At 40.8% G+C, this 22,047-nt stretch overlaps 1 protein-coding gene across 1 annotated transcript in view; it reads left to right on the top strand.

The window, feature by feature from the left end:
- The window catches only part of itsn1 (intersectin 1 (SH3 domain protein)), a 217,055-nt gene that overhangs the window by 142,373 nt on the left and 52,635 nt on the right, over window positions 1-22,047 (top strand). Inside the window, exons 26-30 of the mRNA XM_086006078.1 lie at window positions 5,203-5,288; window positions 7,445-7,498; window positions 10,257-10,316; window positions 14,513-14,679; window positions 15,535-15,580. Of these exons, the coding sequence (XP_085862204.1) occupies window positions 5,203-5,288; window positions 7,445-7,498; window positions 10,257-10,316; window positions 14,513-14,679; window positions 15,535-15,580 (413 nt within the window). The remainder of the gene's footprint in view (window positions 1-5,202; window positions 5,289-7,444; window positions 7,499-10,256; window positions 10,317-14,512; window positions 14,680-15,534; window positions 15,581-22,047) is intronic.

Genomic DNA, 22,047 nt, shown 5'->3' with positions numbered 1-22,047 from the left:
CCTTCAACCTCCTCACTTCAATGAATTTTGAATGCACTTTTGCAATATGCAATAACAGTTTTGCATTTTTTTCTAATTCTTACAAATCAGAGCTTAATGACAACTCATCTTAAATATTAATTATATAAAATGCTTTGACATCCTAGACCTTTATAAAATTCTGGACGACTGACTACAAGGGCATTCCGTGTTGAAGTATCTGATTTTTATAGGTTCCCTCAATGAGGCATGGCATGGTGTACTGAGCCATATCAGTCCGAGGGGTCCTAGGCTCAATCACTAGCCTGTATTAATTTAGCTGATAGCTTGGGTAGTGTTGGAGTTGGGGGGTGGGGGGGGGGGGGGGGAGCGGGGCAGGGAGAAAGCTATCATTGGCCTCAGTAATACTAAACAAAAACATTTTCTACTACCTGATCACAATTCTTGCTGGTAAGTGCATTGTTAATGCAGGATTGAACTCTGTTGTGGTGAAGGAAGTAGGTGAGTTCTGATGAATATTTCTAATTATCAGCTCTAGTGCTGATGGCAGAGGACTGGAATATAGCGCATGCTGTCCCAGTATTCAAATAAAGAATGAACCATCAACTTGGAAAGTGTAGGCCTCTTGAACTACACAAATGTAGTGCAAAACATGCTCAAGACCATTACACAAGGAGCGCTAAAGAGTACAGGGTCCATAAGCAATGGTCAGAATGGATCTCAAAGCAATCTGTTATATCTATTACAAAATGATTGAATATTACATTAAGTTTGAGAGTGATGTAGTCCAATCTGAAACTAAGGTCTTCAATCTAAACAGAGGAAACTACAATGGTATGAGGGACAAGTTGGCCATGGTAGATTGGGAGACTACATTAAAAGGCATGAAGGTGGACATGCAATAGCTAACATTCAAGGAAATAATGCATAATTTGCAACAAACATATATTCCTCTGGGGCATTAAAAACCCAAAAGGAAAAGTGATCCAACCATGGCTAACAAAATAAATTAATGTTAGTATTAAGTCAAAGGAGGAAGCTTATAAAGTTGCCAGAAAAAGCAGTCAGCCTGAGGATTGGGATCTTTTTAGAAATCAGCAAAGGGGGACCGAGAAATTAATAAAGAAAGGGAAAATGGGATATGAGCACAAACTAGCAAAAAATATAAAAACGGATTGTAAAAGCTTCTATAGGTATGTGAAAAGGAAAAGACTGGCGAAGGTAAATGTAGGCCCTTTATAGTCAGATGGGAGAATTTATAATAGGGAATGAGGAAATGGCAGAGAAATTAAATAAATACTTTGTTTCTGTCTTCATGGAGGAAGACACAAAAAACCTGCCAGAAATATGAGAAAACCAAGGGTGTGGTGAGAATGAGGAACTTAAAGAAATTATTATTAGTAAAAAAAACAGTACTAACAAAATTAATGGGACTAAAAGTCGATAAATCCCAAGGACCGGATGACGTACATCCTAGGGTTTGGAAAGAGGTGATCATTGGGACGATTCCTGCAGATTGGAGGATAGCAAATGTAACCCCGCTATTTAAGAAAGGGGGGAGAGAGAAAATGGGGAACTACAGACCTGTTAGCCTCATCAGTAGTTGGGAAAATGCTAGAATCTATTATAAAGGATGCAATAACAGGGCACTTAGAAACTAATAAGATTGGGCAGAGTCAACATGGATTTATGAAAGGGAAATCCTGTTTAACAAACCTATTGGCATTCTTTGAGGATGTAACTAGTGGAGTAGACAAAGGGGAACAGGTAGATGTGGTATATTTGGATTTTCAGAAGGCCTTCAATAAGGCCCCACACAAGAAGTTGGTGAATAAAATTAGGGCACATTGAATTGGGGGTAATATACTAGCATGGATTGAGAATTGGTTGACAGACAGAAAACAGAGTAGGGATAAACGGGTCTTTTTCAGAATGGCAGGCTGTGACTTGTGGGGTACCGCAAGGATCGGTGCTTGGGCCCCAGCTATTCACAATCTATATCAATGATTTGGATGAGGGGACTAAATGTAACATTTCCAAATTTGCTGATGACACAAAGCTAGGTGGCAGTGTCAGTTGCGAAGGGGATGTGAAGAGGCTTCAAGGGGATTTCGACAGGCTCAGTGAGTGGGTGAGAACATGGCAGATGGAATATAATGTGTGTAAATGTGAAGTTATCCACTTTGGTAGAAAAAACAAAGGCAGAGTATTTCCTAACTGGTGAAAGATTGGGGAATGCAGATGCTCAAAGGGACCTGAGTGTCCTTGTACAGTACATGAGTCACTGAAAGTGAATGTGCAGGTACAGTAAGCCATTAGGAAGGCAAATGTTATGCTGGCCTTCATTACAAGAGGATTTGAGTACAATTATATAGGGCCTTGGTGAGACCACACCTAGAGTACTGTATACACTTTTGGTCTCCTTACCTAAGGAAGGATATACTTGCCATAGAGGGAGTGCAACGAAGGTTCACGAGATTGATTGATTCTTGGGATGGCGGGACTGTCGTATGAGAAGAGATTGAGTAAACTAGGCCTGCATTCTCTTGAATTCAGAAGAATGAGAGGGGATCTCATTGAAGCATACAAAATTATTACAGGGCTTGATAGGGTGGATGCTGGGAGAATGTTTCCCTTGGCTGGGGAGTGTAGAACCAGGGGCCACAGCCTCGGTGTAAAGGGTAGGCCATTGAGGACTGACATGAGAAGAAATATCTTCACATACAGGGTGGTGAATCTTTGGAATTCTTTACCCCAGAGGGCTGTGGAGGCTCAGTCATTGGATATATTCAAAACAGAAGTCGATAGATTTCTGACTAGTAATGGCATCAAGGGATATGGCGATAGGGCCAGTGAATGGAATTGAGGCAGAAGATCAGCCATGATCTCATTGAATGGCGGAACAGGCTCGAAGGGCCGAATGGCCTACTCCTGCTCCTATTTCTTATCCCACTAATTTGTCTGAATTCTTTGAGGGGGTTAATAAATTGGTGATGCAGGCTGTCTAGTTGATAAAAATTACTTGGATTTGCAGAAGACGTCTGAAGTTCCAAGTCTGAGACTTTGTTTAAAAAAAATGTAGTTTTAAGTTTGTGTTATTTGTCACACATCTGGCTAGGCAGCAGGCAGCAAGGGGGTGATCAGTGGAAAAAACTATGTCTGTGGGCATTGAGCAGCAGTTTGCCTAGGGTTCTGATCAGGCTCCCCTGTTCACAGCAGTTGTAAATGGCTTGGAAAGTACGAGTAATATATAACATTTAATGTCAAGTCAAGTGACCGATGTAAGGAAATAAACATTCAAAAAACTCCATCAGTTAAGGTGTAATCAGCTGAATTTTAAGCAAAATAAATGTGCTGTTTTGCACAATAGTAAGTTATGGATTTAGGCAAAGTACAGTCCCAACAAGACAATCTCATACACCTCCCATTACAGGGAGGTGTGACATATTGACATTTCAAGGAAGAGATGTTCTGTTGAAGCAAAAATATTAAGGGATGGACATTTGGGTGCATTTGTGCAAAACTTGTCAGAAGATCAATTCAATGGGGTGAAGTCAAGGATGATGATGTGGCTTGTACACAGACTGAAAGATGTGGGCTTGGTGGACCAGAAGGTCTTTCATCGTTCATTGTGCTTTGCTTTTGTTAGCTAGCCTGCTAACACTCGCCTATCTAGGCTCACAAGAAGAGTGGCCACTTGGGTGAGGCATTGAACGGCTACTGGAACCTATGGAACTGAAACACAGCTCTCTGGGTGCAAATTCAGTGATATATTACAGAAAAAACGATGTTGCTTGTAGACCAGTTGCAATTTTATTTAAGCAATTATTATTCCGAGTGAGAAACCCTATTTGACTTCCCCACCACCCCCCCCCCCCCCCCCCGACTTTTGAACATGTACGAGAGAAACAGCATGAGTTTAAGATTTTTACTTGTGTCACTTGGTCAGGGAATTCAGCATTTGAGTAGGCATGGGTACTTATTAACTTTTTCTTTTGTTAAAAAAAACACTAAAGCCCTCTTTCAAATTATAATTGGGTTTGAATGCATGGGCAGAGTTTGGAGAGAAAATACTGCTGGGATTGTACGGTCTCCAGAATGTGGGCTTGTTTATAAACAAATTGCCCCACACTGTTGCAGCCAAAAGGCCAGACTTTCCAAAAAAAAATGTACTGCCTGGATTTCTATGAAAAGAGCAAATTAATGTAGTTGGCACAGTACACACGACACTGATAGTAAATATCAAAGTTCAAGGCACTTTCAAATTCTAAAAACACTTTGTTTTCAGGCTAGTTATTTTGCAGTTCGCGTCCAGTTGTGTTCATAACTGGATTGTTTATTTAAAGGCAAGCTATTCAAAAGAACACGAAAAGATTTGGCATCATTTGGGATTCCTGTCTGTCCTGGCAGAAAGTGCAGCTTTTGATCGAGTTCAGTAATATATTGGATGCATGGATAAGAGATGGCTCATTTCAAAACTGCACAGAACAAATTGTACATTATAAACTCTAATTTGTTTCGAAACCTCTGGTGTCTGTTGCCGTGGACTGGTAGGATGTGAGTTTGTGCCTGTGATTTCTGCAAACCGCAGCCAACTGATCCTGGTGAAGAACAGGTGCTGAATGAAGATTTGCCACTTCTCTGCAGGGATGGGAGATCTCAGGACTCCAGATGGTTTTGATGGCTGAGGCTTGGGAGCAGATTGCCCACCTCCTTGTTAACAAGATCAGTATGTGGGGTGCAGACATCTAAATGAGAAGGCGCAAAACACAAGTTGGAGAGGCCTTGTAGGAGAAGAGTATCTTTGAAAAAGGGTATATCTAATAAAAGATAAATAAAAATTATACAGATATTCTCGATGGTTTTGAAGATTTTAAATCAAAGCAACCATTTTGAGGCTGTCTTCAGGAACTAGTGCTTTTAACTGCGTTAACATTTTAGAAGGCATCAATTATCAACTGGATATTTTGTTTCACTGGTCATAAGAGTAAAAGTGAGTTTATACTCCTAGTCACCTCCACTCGACTCTCTGTCCCTTAAATTGTAAACCAAAAGCTGAATTACTTGATTACCGGTGATTAAACAGTTAAAAAAAAATTTTTTTTTTAATGTTTTACATTGAAAATTGTGAATTTCAAATAAATTATATAGTAATTTCAGGGCATTACAGCTTCAGAACACTAAAGACAAACCGTATAACCCAAGTTTTTGTCCTCCCTGAAGTGTGGATTCCACTTCTTCCGAAAGCCCACCCAGCTTGAAGCGAATGACCACCCCACCATCGAAGGTGACTGCATCACAGGGAGATGGTAAGTGCACAACTGCTGAACTTCAATGTATTAGGAAGAGAGCAGTCTGCATGGTATAGTTTAACCCCAATTTCAGTTTGCAACCCACCAGGAGGTAACCATTTAATGCACAAGAGTAAATTAGGTCGTGCTGCAACCCGGTGGTTACCCCTTTTGAATTTTTATTATTGTGAATCGCAATTGACTTGTGATGTCATTAGTATTTGCATTAAATACAAGTTTTAAATTGGTTGCTGTTTTGGTAATCTTTTAACATGTGATTTTACTGGAAGTACTTCACTTAACCTACCAATTTACTGTAGATTCAAATGCAATTACTAAACCAGTATTAAAACATACACTGGTTTCAAAGCAGCTTTGTAAGGTGTAAACAGACCAAAATCTTAATATCCGTGTCAGATGACCCCTCAATTTAATACATAAAACACAAGCATGCTGAAGCAAATTAATGTTTTCCCTTGTTTTTGTCAAATTTAAATTAAGCAACATAAATAGCTTAGTGACATGGACATCAAGTGCCTTCAAAAAAATTTGAATCAGATCATTTGAATTAAGTGACTTTGGAATAGGAGCAGGTTGCATTCTCTGCCTCACTTCACAAATTCCAACGTTCTGCAGTCCCAACACACTGCCTGTGCTGCCATTATCTATCTACTCCACATGTATTTATTATACATCTGTTATTAATTTAACTCTTATCACCTTTAATACTAAATGTTGATTATCAGATGGCTTTAATTTGATTTCTATTAGTTATTTCTATTCATTGTAGTATATTTAGTCTCAAGTCTGTTTACTTATTTAAAGCTTTTTTGCTTGCCTCTTGTGTACTAATTCTTTTATGTTTAGTAGCCCTATAATCTATTTTATAGTTAAACATTGAAGCATCAATCAATAATTGGAACACTTAATTCTTCAGGCTCTGCCACCCCTTCCTCTGCAATAGCTAAGGCATCACTTTCTTCAAATTCTTCCCTCCGTTTGTTTCAGACAGGTTGCCACTCAGAATCTCCAGCGCTGTTTTTAAATACGGTCTACGGGACATTCCCCCCATGCTCCACTCTGTCACTGCTCTGATTTCCCCCCATCCCCCACCACCCCCTGCACTGTACAGAGTCAGAGGGGTGAACAGTATTTCAGGGCATTGTTGATAATTGACCAGCCAGCCTGGTTCAGTAATAGGACTTGAAGTGTAGACTTGTCATTGGGCAATTCAACTCTTTCCCGCTTGGCTGTAAATAAACCTATCCAAGCGGTGATCCTGGCTGGAAAAGTAACAGGAAACTTGGTCGTGATTTGGCATGAAAAGCTATGCAACTCTTGGGATGGTAAAGCTCCAGAAGTACTCGTGCATACCCTTGAGGGTCAATTGACCTTGGCCCTTGCCAACCTGTGCATGTGCTTTCTGGGTAAGTGGGGTGTTTTGCATCAGAGTAGAGTGGGCAAACAAACTCCACCTCTGGATTTCTCAATCACTCGGATTGCACACTCTTAAACATGATGGGTTTTGGAACAAGTCGCGACACCTGGCTGCTCAAAAAAAATGATATATGCGTTATGATTTTATAAATTGAGATTTGTGCCAGCCAGCTCATTGTATACCAAGGTGTATGTGATAACACAATGCATTTTCTGTAGTTGGAACTCATAGTCCAAAATTATTTTAAAAATTATCATTCAAGATACTCTATTAAAGGTTGTTGATTTACAACTTTCAAGATAAATGAATGAAGTGTGGTTCTCCGAATTCTGGAATTCGATGGAATGTAAAATTAGTTTGACTTTAAAACCCGTGGCCCAAATTGTAAACAGCAGAATTATCGAATGTGGTCTCAAAACTGGTTTAAAAATTACATTGTGCAATCCCATGTAATTAAAATGAAATTTGACTTGGTCACTGTAAATTAGTGGCCTGGAGTATTATGCAACTGTCCCATGTATCAAACCACAAGATATGGAGTGTACGTTGGAAACAAATCAATCCGGTTACTGCATTGTTGCTCTTGTTTTTTTGTATTGTTAGCTAGAACATTGTATTGCTGTCGCTGCATTGTCATTGCTATTTTTGCTCATTTCCGTGCATCACTTTGACTTCTTGTCACTTTACTTTATCATGCTGTACTGTTCTTTTCTTTGTTTTCTGATGTCTGCTGTAGAACTGTGCAGGGAGGAGGCTCCTCCGCCTCGACCTCCCTCTCTCCCAAGGAAAGGTACAGTAACTATCTCACTGATGCTTCTAATGAACCAGTCATGCTTTTGTAGCCCACTTTGAATCTTTATTTTCTGATTTAAAAAAAGTTCTGAATTCAGAAGCATTATTGATAGTGTTGCTTTGCATGGATGAGGAAGTATACTGAATGCCTTTTAAAATAAATGGATTATAACTTATTTGTATATTTTAAATATAAATAGAATACTAGAAATGTGGCATGTTATAGGACATTCATATTTGGTTATGGAGCGAATCTCATCATCAGGACTCCACTTAAATTAATCTATGACTATTTTGTTGAGATTGACATCCTTATGTTGTATTCGATTGGTAAATATTTCTTTAAACAATGAGTACAGGTTTGGTGTGAGGGAGCTAAAATAACAGTTGGTGATGAATCATCTATTTGTTTCAGTCTTCCGTCCAGTTCTCTGGTCTGTTTTTTAAAAATTTTCCTGAACCAATGACTCTTGCTGGATTGTCGTTCCATGAACACCAGTAGCTTTCTGGTACCTTGTCTATGGTTCTCTGTAAACCTAGAAAACGAGCGTTGGCAGATTATTCAATCCAGGGGTGGGGTTATCAAAGCATCTGACACTTAACAGTCTCCAAACCAAGCTACTGAGAAATTCACCCACAGTTTCTGTTTCATATGATACGGAGTGCATGCTCTCTCCCTGAAGGGGGACACACCCTGCGTAACTAGTCCAGGATGCTTAGGCACAGGTTGGCAAGAGCTGAGGCTCCAGGACCTTTGGCAGACAGCCCATTGCTCACGGTAAAATACCCATTAACTGGGTTACAGTAATATAGTGGTTACATTCCTGGACGAGTAATCCAGAGGCCTGCCTAATCAGACAACCGAACTTCCATTCCCACCATGGCAATTTGAGAATTTGAATTAATTTCAGCAAAAAAATCTGAAATGTAAAGCTGGTATCAGTAAAAGTGATCATGAAGCAGTCAGTTGTCGTGAAAACAACTCATTCGTTAATGTCCTTCAGGGAAGGAAACCTGTCTTTACCAAATCTGGCCTATATGTGACTGCACCAATGTAGTTCACTCTTTACCTCTGATGTGACCTAGCAAGCCACTAAGTTATTGGGAATGGGCAATAAATGCTGGCCTTGCCAGTGACGATCACATCCCGAGAATTTTTTTTTAAACCAGCAGCTTACCAGCAAAGGGAGAGTGTGTATTCTCCGCATCTCACAAACAGATACTTCACCTGTGTGGATTTCTCAATAGCATGGATTGGAAACTCTTGACCATAATCACTTTCCATCCATCAGACCAGCAACTTGTCAATGGACCATCCCACTGCTTTACTGGTCAGGCTACCCTATTCTTTATCTCCCTCCCCATTTCCTCCAGTAAGGAAAATTTCCCCTCATTACACACCAGCTATCCTGTGGCCTTCCTTGCATGCAATTGTTAATTTTAAAGAAACTATGCTCAGAAGTGCCCAAAGTCACCATGTTGGGCCCCTAAATCCAGCACCCAATCGGAGAGGAGGTTTTTCCATCCAGTCTGGGCAGGAGTGAAATCGTTATCCAAGAGGTGAATGGAGCATGTGATCACCCACAGTACCATTTAGTCTCCTAGTGCTCACTGTTTTAAAAATAAAAATTACAGAAAAATAACACTCAATCTTAATCTTTTTCAAAAGGATGTCCTGATGATGATTGTTTTGAAACTGTCTTATTTTTATTTTCTCATATAGAATTCTAACTTCACTTGTATATTTAAATTAAATGGTTCTGTGGGAGTCAGTAAAGAAATAGTTTATGAAGAGAGACTGGAATTGGGCAGCTTTTGATTTTAGTATCACTAAGCACTAACTGAAATCTGATCAATTGAAGTTTTAGTCTTCAATTTTATCCTGATCCTTTCAACTGATTTACACTGGCAATAAAAACAGAAATTGCTGGAAATGCATAGCTAGCCCTACAAGTTAATGTTTTGTGCATGAACCTTCAGGGTCTGGTATTTCCAGCATTGACAATTTTCTTTGTACTCAAATTAATGATTTGTGTTTTTCACATTTCTGTTGCCAATTTTTGTTTTGTGCAATTTGTTTTTTTATTTGCCAAGTTTCTCCCCATCTTTCCTGAAGACGTTGTCTCCTTGCTGGGGTACACCTCCACCAGAATTGCTTTCTTACCGAGCAGCCATAATTGATTATGAGCCTTGGTGGTGAGAGTTGGCAAGCTATTGGACCACAGAGGGCATCGTTGCCAAGCTGATCCTGTACCTGATGTTCACACAGGTGGGGTTGCTGGATCGTGATCAGGAACATGATCTCTGACTGATTTTCTACTTCCTAAATTGGCAGTGCTGAAGCCAGTTGTCGTGCATGTCCCAGACCAGGGATTGAACCTAGTACTTTGTTGGTCCACATGTCTCAGCTGCTGAGTGTAAACCCGCAGAGTTATTCTGGAAGATGTTGCCATGTGTTTTTATGAAATGAGATTTGTTCTTTTTCATTTTTTTTGACCCCCTCCGCCATTCCCCCCCACTTCCAAACGAAAGGATAGTACAGTTGAGCACTTGATCTGTAGAATAGCAGATCCATTCAGCACTTGAAGGAAAGCAAAACCTGAAGTGCTGACTAGTTTACGGCAGGAAACAAGCATTTCATTTAGAAGATATAGCTCATCTCTGTTGGTAGCAATATAAATGTAGGAAAACTTGTGCGTAATATATTTTATGTATGTCCTTTTAATATCAAACCATAATGGTCCTCATTCATTCAGATTCCAACTTGAGGGTTCCTTGCCCTTCAGAGACGCTCTTTGCTGCTTCTGGTGGAGAAGGTAACTAGAGTTTTCTGCTTAAAAAAAAAACACTGACCGCAATGCCTGTGTTTTAATGCAATATGTATAAGCAACATTGCAGCCATCAGAGTGTGTGTGTTTTATTGCTGTGGTACCAGTTCAATCCTAATATATATTGCCTTGTATTTGTCTTGCTGTGTGGTTTGTTTCGTGCTCTTGTTAAAACTAATAGTCAGCTATTATTGGGATGCTCATAAAATAAAAGAAACAAACTTGGCAAATACAAAAATTAGATTGAGAACTAAAATATAAAACAAACTGATCTCATTTGTCAGCAGATAAAACTACTAGTTCATAGAATTGATTAAGAATTAACTTTGAAATATAGTAGCAAATGATCCATCATGTATTTGCCTTAAACTTGCCCTTTTTAATTTTAGAACTTTGTGCTGCTAAAGAAACTAACCATGGTAATTTTAAATTGCTGCAACACACAGAACCCATCGTCATGTTTTTAAAACCTAGCAACATTGATTGAAAAATTGATCGTGTAGATTGCATCATTTCGGCCCACAATTTCCACGGCAGGGTTTGGCGTATCTGTGGTGTAAGAGCAGAGTTGAGCAGTTTTTAGCCCCAAGGAAATTCGTGTGTAACTGATTTACGCTGGATTTATACTAAAATTTTGTCGATTGTTTGCGCCACTTCTGAGTTATGTCCGCTCATTTACGTAGCTCTGCCCCCATGCAAAAGGCAAGCTTGCGCGCATTTGCTGGATGGCTGTGAATACTGCGCTGGCATAGATTTACATCCAAAAATGTAGGTGCAGCAAGGCCCAAAGTCACCTGATTTTGGTGTAATTGAGATTTCTGGCGTTTGATGATGATTTTCTGTGTGATTTAAAAAAAAAAAAAAAAAAAAAAAAAAAAAAAAAAATTCTTACTGATTTAAAACGTAGTTTTACAAAAAATGTTGTACTGAGACCTGCACTTGATCAAAGTGTTGTCAGTCTCAATACACTGAATCTTCGAGAGACTTCCCTCCCCCCCCATCTCCCATGTGTTCATGAGGAGTAAGCCTTCCCAATGAGCATACTGCATAATAGTGGGAGAGGAGCAGCAGAGCTAAGAGGCTCTGAGAGCGAGGCACCATGACAGAAGATAGCCCCTGTCGGTGGTGGTGCGTTTGCGTGCGTTTTCTGGCGGTTTTTACATTGGGTGTAAGCAGATGAGCTCTGCAGTTCCTTTCGGCATGGTCGATGCAGAAACGGGCATAATTTCTGCATCAGTATGACCCAGGAAACTTTGGCCCTTAGCTTCACCGGTCATGGAGCATGTAAAAAACCTGAAGCTCCTACAAGAACTTCACTTCAGCTTTGCTTATTACAGAATCAACATTTTAAATGTTTTTCATGTAACTGAGATTTAAGTAGTTAGATGAATCCTGAAAGTACAATGTAAGCGCTTGAAACTGTGGGTGTTCAAATTAAAGCAGAGTTCTTTGAACAGAGGAAAACAAATTGGCAGTGAGTGCATCCAAAATATTTTTTGCCATTTCAAGGGGAAATGTTTAAACTGGGAGTCTCCCCCCCCCCCCCCCCCCCACCCCCAACCACTCCCCAAATGTAAAGTTGTAGCCTATTATTAAAGGTTTGTATTTCTTTTGGTGGTGGGGGACAGTGAAGACTATGCTAAATCTAAGTGACTAATACTGTACTAGGTGCTTGCATGCAGAAATCCTGAAATGCTTTATGTATAAAAAAAACTTCTTTGCCAAACTGATTTTCTCCACTTCCATAGGATGTCTGAGTGTGTGCATATTTTCAGTGATGTGGGGAATTTGTGATGCATTGAGTTTAAAGCCTGGGGAAAAAGTTTGCTACGGTTTATTGTCCCTGGTGACAAAATAGTGCTTAATGCAGTCTTGGTAAGCTGCTCAGTACTTGGTGTTCCAGGTTGTCACAGTAGAATTTGTAGTGATGTTCAGTTTCACATCTTCAAAAGATAGGTTGAGGAAAATAAGCTGAAAAATGGGTAAGAAAATTCAGGAAACAAGCCTTAGAAAAATGTAACTGTAGAATTGAGCTGGCGAGCTCTCCTGATGAATTAAGGTGGTATTACTTTCCTTCACTTAGCACTGCATAGAATGCAACGGTAAAACTGGCCATATTCAGGGTCTGAAATTAAAACCATAGAACCATTAGCCAAGCGCCAGCAGCTGACCACTCCCTTCAACACTAATATTAGGGACGTGCTTGTCTCTTTTACAAAGTGAAGATGTTTGGAAGCTTCCGGTGTCTTGGAGAATAGTCTAGTTAGGGTGTTTTATTGGAATGCACATGATGGTCATTTGCTAAATAGTGCTCTTTGTCCAGTATTGTTTATAATCCATGCACATTGCACTAATAATTATCTATCTGCAGTACATATATGTTGAATCCTGCTTATAGCATTGTTCAATCATTTTTTTTTTTTTTAAGTGCTGTTCTTTGCTATAACTGTGAAGTAATCTGTTTTAGATGTTAAATCTGGAGTGAAAATGAACACACAAATGGTCTGCAATTTAAATTAACTAACCTGAATTTGGAAGAGCTGCCTTGGTTCTTGCTAGATAATCCTAGTTTTGCTATGATTATGGGCAACAGTTTTAATGGCAGGAAATTTATATACATGCATGATGATTCTCATTCCAGCTGCATTTCACTAACATTTACAAGTGTGTAGTCATTATTCTTGTGTTAAGTTCTAATATGGCATGCTGTTTATTACCCTGAATGACTACAGGCATTAATCAATCAATCATCTTTGTTTTTAAAAGCTAGAATGCCCCATAGTGAATTTACTTGTAGGCAAGAGCCAAGGAAGCATAACTTTTATATTTAAAAAAAATTATATTTAAAATCAAAATATCTTCCCAGCACTATCCAGTATGAAGATAGTTGAGCTTTCACAGTGCATGTGAATTTTGGGCAGCAATAGCGTCTGTATTCATTGGCCTTTGCTTATTCTCGCAATCTGAAGCCAAGGTTGAGGAGCAGAGATCAGTGGTTCGTGTAGACAAACTGCTCTGTTTTGGTGGGAGTGCAAATAGCTTAAAAACAGACTCTTGAAGGGATTTGGAACTGTGGGACAGCTGCTGTACTTTGCTTTTCATTGCACCTGGGTTTGTCTGATGTGATGGAAGTCTCTGTCGCACTGGCTATAAAGTGTTCTGATTGAAATGAGGTTTGATAAATTGAGCCCTTTCTAGTGGACATAGGCACAGGATGAAATTGACACAATTTGGCACTAATTAGCAATCTTTATTCAGAGGCTAATGATTCCCCCACCCCCAGGTGACACTGGTGCAATACAGATTGCCATTTTAAAGCTGGAGCTAATGTACATTCTCGGGGTAATACAAGAGAGCCTTATTCTGCATCTGGCTATGATGTACTTGACCTGGGAGTACTGGATACTGAAATTGGGTGACAAGTAGAGAAGCGTTTCATTTTGCAGTGCCAAAAAAACCTGAATTAGGAAGAGCTGCCTTGGTTCTTGCTAGATAAGCCTAGTTTTGCTCTGATTATGGGCAACAGTTTTAATGGCAGGAAATTTATATACATGCGTGAGAATTGGTGTAAGTGCAGCTAAATGCTATTTTATCTTGATCTAATTAGGACGCTAGCAATTACATTTTAATTGTATCGCTTTGTACTGTAGTAAGTTAGAACAATTAGATTCAAATTAAATACCTTTTTTAACTAAGCATGATGAATTCAGTTCTGTTAGTCGTGAATATATAGTGTGAGAATTACACCAATTAGATGTAGTGATGGATTTAACACTTCTCAGCTCTGAATGTCAGTCACAAGCTAGATTCAGCTCAATTTTGCAGGTTGCAGTCGGTGGAAAGAGAGGTTTACATCCTAGAAAATGTTAAGTGCCTCAGTTGCACAGTTCTTCTAAAAGGTTTACATCCATTACAACAGCTTTTAACTTTTGAGAATTACTGGTAATTGGGGCAGCCATTCCTACACATGACAGAGAAAATGTCAATGACAAGAAGATTTGGCCTATGTTACTTCAACTCACCCATTATAGCAACAAGCTGCATTTTGAACATCTTTGCTTTTGCCTCCCCTACAAAGCTTAGCAAATTATTTTCAAGCATTTATTACCCTTTCAATACAAACAAATGTGCTGTGCTTGTATTTTTCTGAAATTATTCAAACTGCTTGCCATCTTCCTTTACAGAATTTGTTGCCATGTACACGTATGAAAGTAATGAACCAGGAGATTTAACTTACCAGCAAGGAGATGTGATTCTTGTGACAAAGAAAGATGGCGATTGGTGGACAGGCTTTGTTGGAGAAAAAGTGGGCGTCTTTCCATCCAACTATGTCAGACCGAAGGACTCGGAGGTGAATTATCTATGCTGTCTTCTCTCCCCAGTCTCTTTCTTCCCCCCCCCCGCCCAAAAAAAACCTCCCCGTATTCATTGCAGTGTTCTCAAAGTTTTAGTATTTCTTTGTTCTGGATAAACTGACACACATTTGTAGTGCAACTATTATATTCTCTTGTAGCATTCAGTTAAATAAATCCTGATGTTCCTACTTGTTAAATCATGTGGTGCAATATCATTGCTCATCAAATCACATGGTGTCCACACAGGAACATATTTTCCATGCCTGAAAACTTTTTGGTAACAGAAAATGTTAAATCACTAAAGGGATGAAATTCCTTTTGTTTAATTTTAACATGAGTTCAAAACTGGATTATTGACTGGAGGAATTTTACTCTCTACCCAAGTTTCATATTAGAAAGAATTGACTTCCTGGACTATATTTCAAATAACTCACTTGTCAGGGCTTTGGTAACATTTGAACTTTCCTGCCTTGCTACCTTGTATTACAATTGCCTAGAATATGTTCCAATATATATTGGGAACTGTTTAATTTTTTGGTTCTCATTCATGTTATCTCACATACACTTATTTGAATAAGCATCATTACCTCAGTCATCAATAGTCAGAATCCAATAGAAAAATGTGCAATCTGAATTCAAATTAAATATTTTGAGATAAAGTGGACAATGTAGTATTTCCTAACCATTTTATTCCACTTATGAAGTAAACTGGTATGTCTCACTTCATTATTGTGAGTTTTGCTGTCATCTTTGCTAGTGGAGTAAAATTAATAAATGCTTCTAATAGTTTGGAGGACCTGTGTATTTAATCAGCCACTTGTGATCATTTAAAAACTGTGCCTTTAATACAGGGACCTGGACAAATGGGGAAGAGTGGAAGCCTTGGAAGGAAGCCTGGTAAGTTTTTGATCTGCCTGTTTGTATATCTATTCAATTTTTTAAACTTTCCAAGAATTTTCTCTGGAGAAAGCATCTCGAGTTTGATGACCAGAACATCAAAGAAAGAGCTGGCATTTCTATAGCGCCTTTCATGTCCCCAGGACATCACCGTGCTTTGCAGCCAATGATTTACTTCTGAAGTGTAGTCACTGTTGTGTAGGCTAACAAAACTGTCAATTTGCACAGTGAGATTACACAAACCGCAAATGAGATTACGGACCAGTTAATCTTGGATTTGTTGTTTTTTGCGGGAGAAATCTTGGCGAGAGATACGAGCTCCTCTTTAAGTAGTGTCATAAACCAAGGCCCTGTCTGCCTGTTCATTCCAGCTTACTGGAAAATGTCACTTCTGACAATATAGCGTACTCTCAGTATTGCACAAGTATCGGACTAAATTGTGTTGAAGTTCTAGAGTAGAGTTTCAACTCTCAATCTTATGACTGTGATAGGAATCCTACCAACTGATGTAGGTAAACATGGCAGCCAATTTGCACACAGAGTGGAGCTATAGTAGGGGGTGATTTACAGCCAAATACAGAGGGAAAAACAAGTCCGCTGGGAAGGCAGAGCAAATATGTGAAGGCAAAAGAGAATATGGCAGGGCTGGAAGGCATTTATTTTAATGCAAGGAGTCTTGCAAATAAGGTGGATGAACTGAAGTTGTTGTTGAACACATGGGAGTACGATATTGTTGCTATCACGGAGACATGGTTGAGGGAGGGTCAGGACTGGCAGCTCAATATTCCGGGGTATAGAATCTTCAGGCAAGACAGAGGGGGGTGTAAAAGGGGAGGGGGTGTTGCAATATTAATTAAGGAGTCAATTACTGCTGTAAGGAGGGATGATATATTAGTGGGTTCCTCTAATGAGGCCATATGGGTAGAACTTAAAAACAAAAAGGGGGCAAGCACTTTGCTGGGAGTGTACTATAGGCCCCCAAACAGTCAGGGGGAGATAGAGGAACAGATATGTAGGCAAATCTCAGAAAAGTGCGAAAATAATAGGGTAATAATAGTGGGGGATTTCAACTTCCCCAATATAAATTGGGATAGTCAGAGTGTGAAAGGCTTAGAGGGTGCAGAATTCTTAGTGCATCCAGGAGAGCTTTTTGAGCCAACATGTAGAAAGTCCTACAAGAGAGGGGGCGGTACTGGACCTAATTCTGGGGAATGTAGCCGGGCAAGTGGTGGAAGTGTCAGTAGGAGAGCATTTTGGCGACAGTGACCATAATTCGGTGAGATTTAAGGTGGTCATGGAAAAAGACAAAGACGGCCCGGAAATAAGGGTTCTAAATTGGGGGAGGGCCGATTTTAATATGATAAGGCAGGATCTGGCCAAAGTGGACTGGGAGCAGCTACTTATAGGAAAATCCACATCAAAACAGTGGGAGACTTTCAGAAGGGAAAGAGAGAGTGTACAACGCCAACATATTCCTGTAAAGGTCAAGGGTGGGACCAACAAGCAAAGGGAACCTTGGATGACAAGGGATATACAAAAATGAATTGGAAATAAAAGGGGGGCTTTTGGCAGTTACAAAAGACTAAAGACGGAAGAAGCCCTAGAGGAGTATAAAAAGTGCAGGGGCATACTTAAAAAAAGAAATTAGGAGGGCGAGGAGGGGCCATGAAATAACACTGGCGAGCAAAATAAAGGAAAATCCTAAGATGTTTTATAAGTATATTAAGGGCAAGAGGATAACCAGGAAAAGGGTAGGGCCCATTAGGGACCAAAGTGGCAATCTGTGTGTAGAGCCAGATGATGTAGGCGGGGTTTTAAATGAATTTTTTGCATCTGTGTTCACTATGGAGAAAGACGATGCAGACATAGAAATCGGGCAAGGGGACTGTGACATACTTGAACATATTAGCATCGAGAGGGAGGAGGTGCTAGCGGTTTTAGCAGGCCAAAAAGTGGATAAATCCCCAGGCCCGGACGAGATGTATCCCAGGCTGCTGTGGGAGGCAAAGGAGGAGATTGCAGGGGCTCTGACACAAATTTTCAGAACCTCTCTGGCCACAGGGGATGTACCAGAGGACTGGAGAACAGCTAACTTAGTACCGTTATTCAAGAAGGGTAGTGGGGATAAACCAGGGAATTACAGGCCAGTGAGCCTAACATCTGTGGTAGGGAAATTATTGGAAAAAATTCTGAGGGACAAAATTAGTCTCCACTTGGAGAGGCAAGGATTAATCGGGGATAGTCAGCATGGCTTTGTCAAGGGTAAATCATGTCTGACAAATCTGATTGAATTTTTCGAGGGGGTGACTAGGGGGGGTGGATGAGGGAAATGCTGTGGATGTGGTTTACATGGACTTCAGTAAAGCTTTTGACAAAGTCCCGCACAGGAGACTGGTCAAGAAGGTAAGAGCCCATGGGATCCAGGGTGCCTTGGCGCGTTGGATCCTAAACTGGCTGAGTGGCAGGAGGCAGAGGGTGATGGTCGAAGGTTGCTTTTGTGACTGGAAGCCTGTGTCCAGTGGGGTACCTCGGGGATCGGTGCTGGGTCCCTTGTTGTTTGTGATCTACATAAATGACTTGGATGAGAATGTAAAAGGTATGATCAGTAAGTTCGCAGATGACACGAAAATTGGTGGGGTGGTAAATTGCGAGGAGGAAAGCCTCAGGCTACAGGACGATATAAACGGGTTGGTCAGATGGGCGGAAAAGTGGCAAATGGAATTTAACCCTGAAAAGTGCGAGGTGATGCATTTTGGACGGACAAATAAGGTAAGGAATACACAATGAGTGGTAGGACCCGAGGAAGTACAGAGGGTCAGAGGGACCTTGGTGTACATGTACATAGATCCCTGAAGGCAGCGGAACAGGTAGATAAGGTGGTTAAAAAGGCATATGGGATACTTGCCTTCATTAGCCGAGGCATGGAATATAAGAGCAGGGAGGTTATGATGGAGCTGTACAAAACGCTGGTGAGGCCACAGCTGGAGTACTGTGTGCAGTTCTGGTCGCCTCACTATAGGAAGGATGTGATTGCTTTGGAGAGGGTGCAGAGAAGATTCACCAGGATATTACCTGGGATGGAGCGCCTCAGCTATGAAGAGAGGCTGGACAGGCTGGGGTTGTTTTCCTTGGAGCAAAGAAGGCTGAGGGGGGACCTGATTGAGGTGTACAAAATGATGAGGGGCATAGATAGGGTAGATAAAGAGGAACTTTTCCCCTTAGTAGGGGGGTCAATAACAAGGGGGCATAGATTCAGGGTAAGGGGCAGGAGATTTAGAGGGGATTTGAGGAGGAACTTTTTCACCCAGAGGGTGGTTGGAATGTGGAACTCACTGCCTGAAAGGGTGGTAGAGGCAGGAACCCTCAACATTCAAGAAGCATTTGGATGAGCACTTGAAATGCCATTGCATACAAGGCTATGGACCAAATGCTGGAAAATGGGATTAGACTGGACAGGGATGGATGGGCGGTGCGGACACGATGGGCCGAAGGGCCTCTTTCTGTGCTGTAAAACTCTATGACTCTATGAGCAAGGTCCCACAAGCAGCAATGAGAGAGCTGTCCAGATAGTCTCTTTTTAGTGGTGTTGAGGGATTAATGTCTGTCAGGAGATCGCCTCTGCTGCTCTTCAAATAGTACCATGGTATATTTTGCGTCCACCTGAATAGGCAGACCTCTGTTTAATGTCTCACTTGAAAGACGGCATCTCCAACAATGCAGCACTGCGCTGAAGTGTCGGCCTAGATTATGTGCTGAAACCCTACAGTGAGGCTTGGATCCACAACTTTATGGCTCAGAAGCCATTCCAGGCTTCCACTACATGACCCTCATGACCTGCTATCTGCTTGGGTGATTCATTTTTTTAATGTACTATTTGTACGAGCTTTAACTGTTACTTGGGAGGTCAGTACTTTCTTCTTCTTCTCCCTTTACTCCAACCACTGGCATTTCTACTCCATCTCATTTCTGAAGTCTAGCAAGCAACCCTAAATTTCTAGACCCTGTTTCATGAGAGCTGTTTTGGGAGAAAACATCCTGAATTTGATTATTCAATCAAATCTGCAATGCAAAGGTAGGTGAGGCTTTAAGAACCCATGATCATAATGTCATTACATTTCACATTACAAAAATTGGAGCAGTTACTAAAACCCAAATAAAGTTGCCAAACTTAAGAGGACCAACTTTCTGGGTGAACAGTCTTGTCAGTGGGTCGAGAAGGTTTAATTATGGCTAGGAGAGTGGAGGACGTGCTTTTGAATGCAATGGACCAATGTGTACCCATGCAAAGCAAAGGTACCAAGCTTAAATACATTTTTGCCTGGTTGAACGGGAGTACCGAGCAACTCGTAATGAAAGAAAATGCTTTTAAAGACATGAAGGAAAATGGCACAGAACTGAGACAGATTCAATACCAAAAGGTATGCCTGGAGTGTAAAAATGACATTAAATGGCAAAACAAAAATTTGAATTGAATATAATGAAGTGAAGGATAATATTTTTTAGTTATTGAGAAAAAGAAAAACTAGGGATAAAGTGGGGCCACTGACAATGGGATCGGGTGAGGTAACGTGACAACTGATAACAGGCTGCAAAGTGCTAAATTCATTTTTTTTGCCCCAGTCTTTACCAAGGAGGAGATGGGTAACTTATTTGATCTGGAAAGGGAATTAGAGGGTGCTGCAGAGGTGAGTTGTGACACTATTCACATTACTACCTGCATAGTTGCAGAACAGCTGTGCAACCTTAAGGGAAAGAAATGATTGCTATTTTTAGGATTCTGAAGGAACTAGGTAATGTAGACCATAGCAAGCTGTTTCACCTTGTGCGGAGCAGTAGAACCAGAGGACACAGCATGGGCTTGAAGGGGGCAGGGAGGTAAATTCAAAACTAATCTGTGCAAACATTATTACAGTGAGTGAACAGTAAATCTGGGAGCAGGCATCCTAGAGAGATGGTGGAAGTGGCTGGTATTGATTCATTCCAATGCAAAACTAGATCCTTTCAGAAAATATTTTGGGATATAGTATGAGAGTAATTTGGGACCTGACATATGGTAAGTGTAGCATGCTTGGGAGGGACAAGTGACTTTGGGCCTATGGTTCCCAAAGCTCTCCACCACTGCAGAATTCTTTGCCTCATGTCTGGGTCTGTTGCAGACGAATTGATAGAGTTTGATTATCATCAGTCAACAACGCCATTGTTGTTGTGATATGAGACTACCAGATGGTAGAAGGCCAACTAGATGGACCTTGTTTTTTTCATCTAGCAATTCCTATGTTCCCAAAGTGTTTGGCACTTGGACCTGATGAGTTTTCTTTTGCACTGTCATGTGAATCCCTGCCTACCTGTTGTCCCATGGGCTTAACTCTCGATGCCATTGTACTTGTGCTGTTTGTCTATATGACTGAATCCTCTGACCAGATATACAGATACCCAGCCCGATGACCGATCTCATCTCTTTGCTATCGTGGCATGCACTCTCCCTGTTGATTGACGGACCTAGTTATTGTGAGGAAAAAATACTTAAATTTTATACTTCCTCTCTGCCACTTTTTTCTCTCCTAATTTTTTCTCAAGTTTTGCTTGATGGCTTTTAGGGATTAGGAGCACAATTTTCCCTCTGGAGACTTGGGGTGGGTGGTGGGAAGAGAAAAGGATAGTCTGTAAGGAATGTGCTTGAGTATGCTTTAACTTGAGCTTTTTTTTTAAGAAAAGAGAGACTTGCATTTATAAAGCGCCTTTCACGGCCTCAGGACATCCCAAAGCGCTTTACTGGCAATGAAGTACTTTTGAAGTGTAGTCACTTTATAATGTAGGAAACGCAGCAGCCAATTTGCGCACAGCAAGCTCCCACAAACTGCAATGTTGGCTAGGGTTAACTCTCCCGCTCTTCTTCCAAATAGTGCCATGGGACCTTTTACGTCCACCTGAGAGAGCAGACGGGGCCTCGGTTTAACGTTTCATCGGAAAGACGGCACCTCTGATGGTGCAGTACTGCACTGGAGTGTCAGCCTAGATTTTTGTGCTCAAGTCTCTGGAGTGGTACTTGAACCCACAACCTTCTGCCTTGGAGGCGAGAGTGCTACCCACTGAGCCACAGCTGACACTATTTTATTGTAATGCATTGTTGGTGCTGCTAATTCCTGATGAGCTGGTCTCGAGCAGCTGGCAGCAACACCAAAGTATGTTGGATATGCTAAGGTCAAACCCTGGAAAGACCCTTTTTTGCTGGGTGTCTTCCCAGCTGCTGGCCTCGGTGAATCTGGCAAGTTTACTTTGTTTCCACTGGCTGCATGAGACCTACATATTGGGAGTTAACAGCACCAACCTGATGGGGCAGCAGTATAAAAGCAGCATGAATTGAAGTCTCCAAAAACTAGGACTGAAGTCCTCAACTATGGAGGTGTGACTTCTCTCTGTTGACTTGTAAAAACTCATTGCATAAAATGTATTTCATTTCCGGCCAG

Source organism: Somniosus microcephalus, chromosome 14 (assembly GCF_052327205.1).
Source record: "Somniosus microcephalus isolate GS21.2 chromosome 14, FLI_Smic_1.0, whole genome shotgun sequence".
NCBI classification, from domain to species: Eukaryota; Metazoa; Chordata; class Chondrichthyes; order Squaliformes; family Somniosidae; genus Somniosus; species Somniosus microcephalus.
Note: the sequence above shows the minus strand (reverse complement) of the source record. Positions and strands in the feature narration are given on the sequence as shown.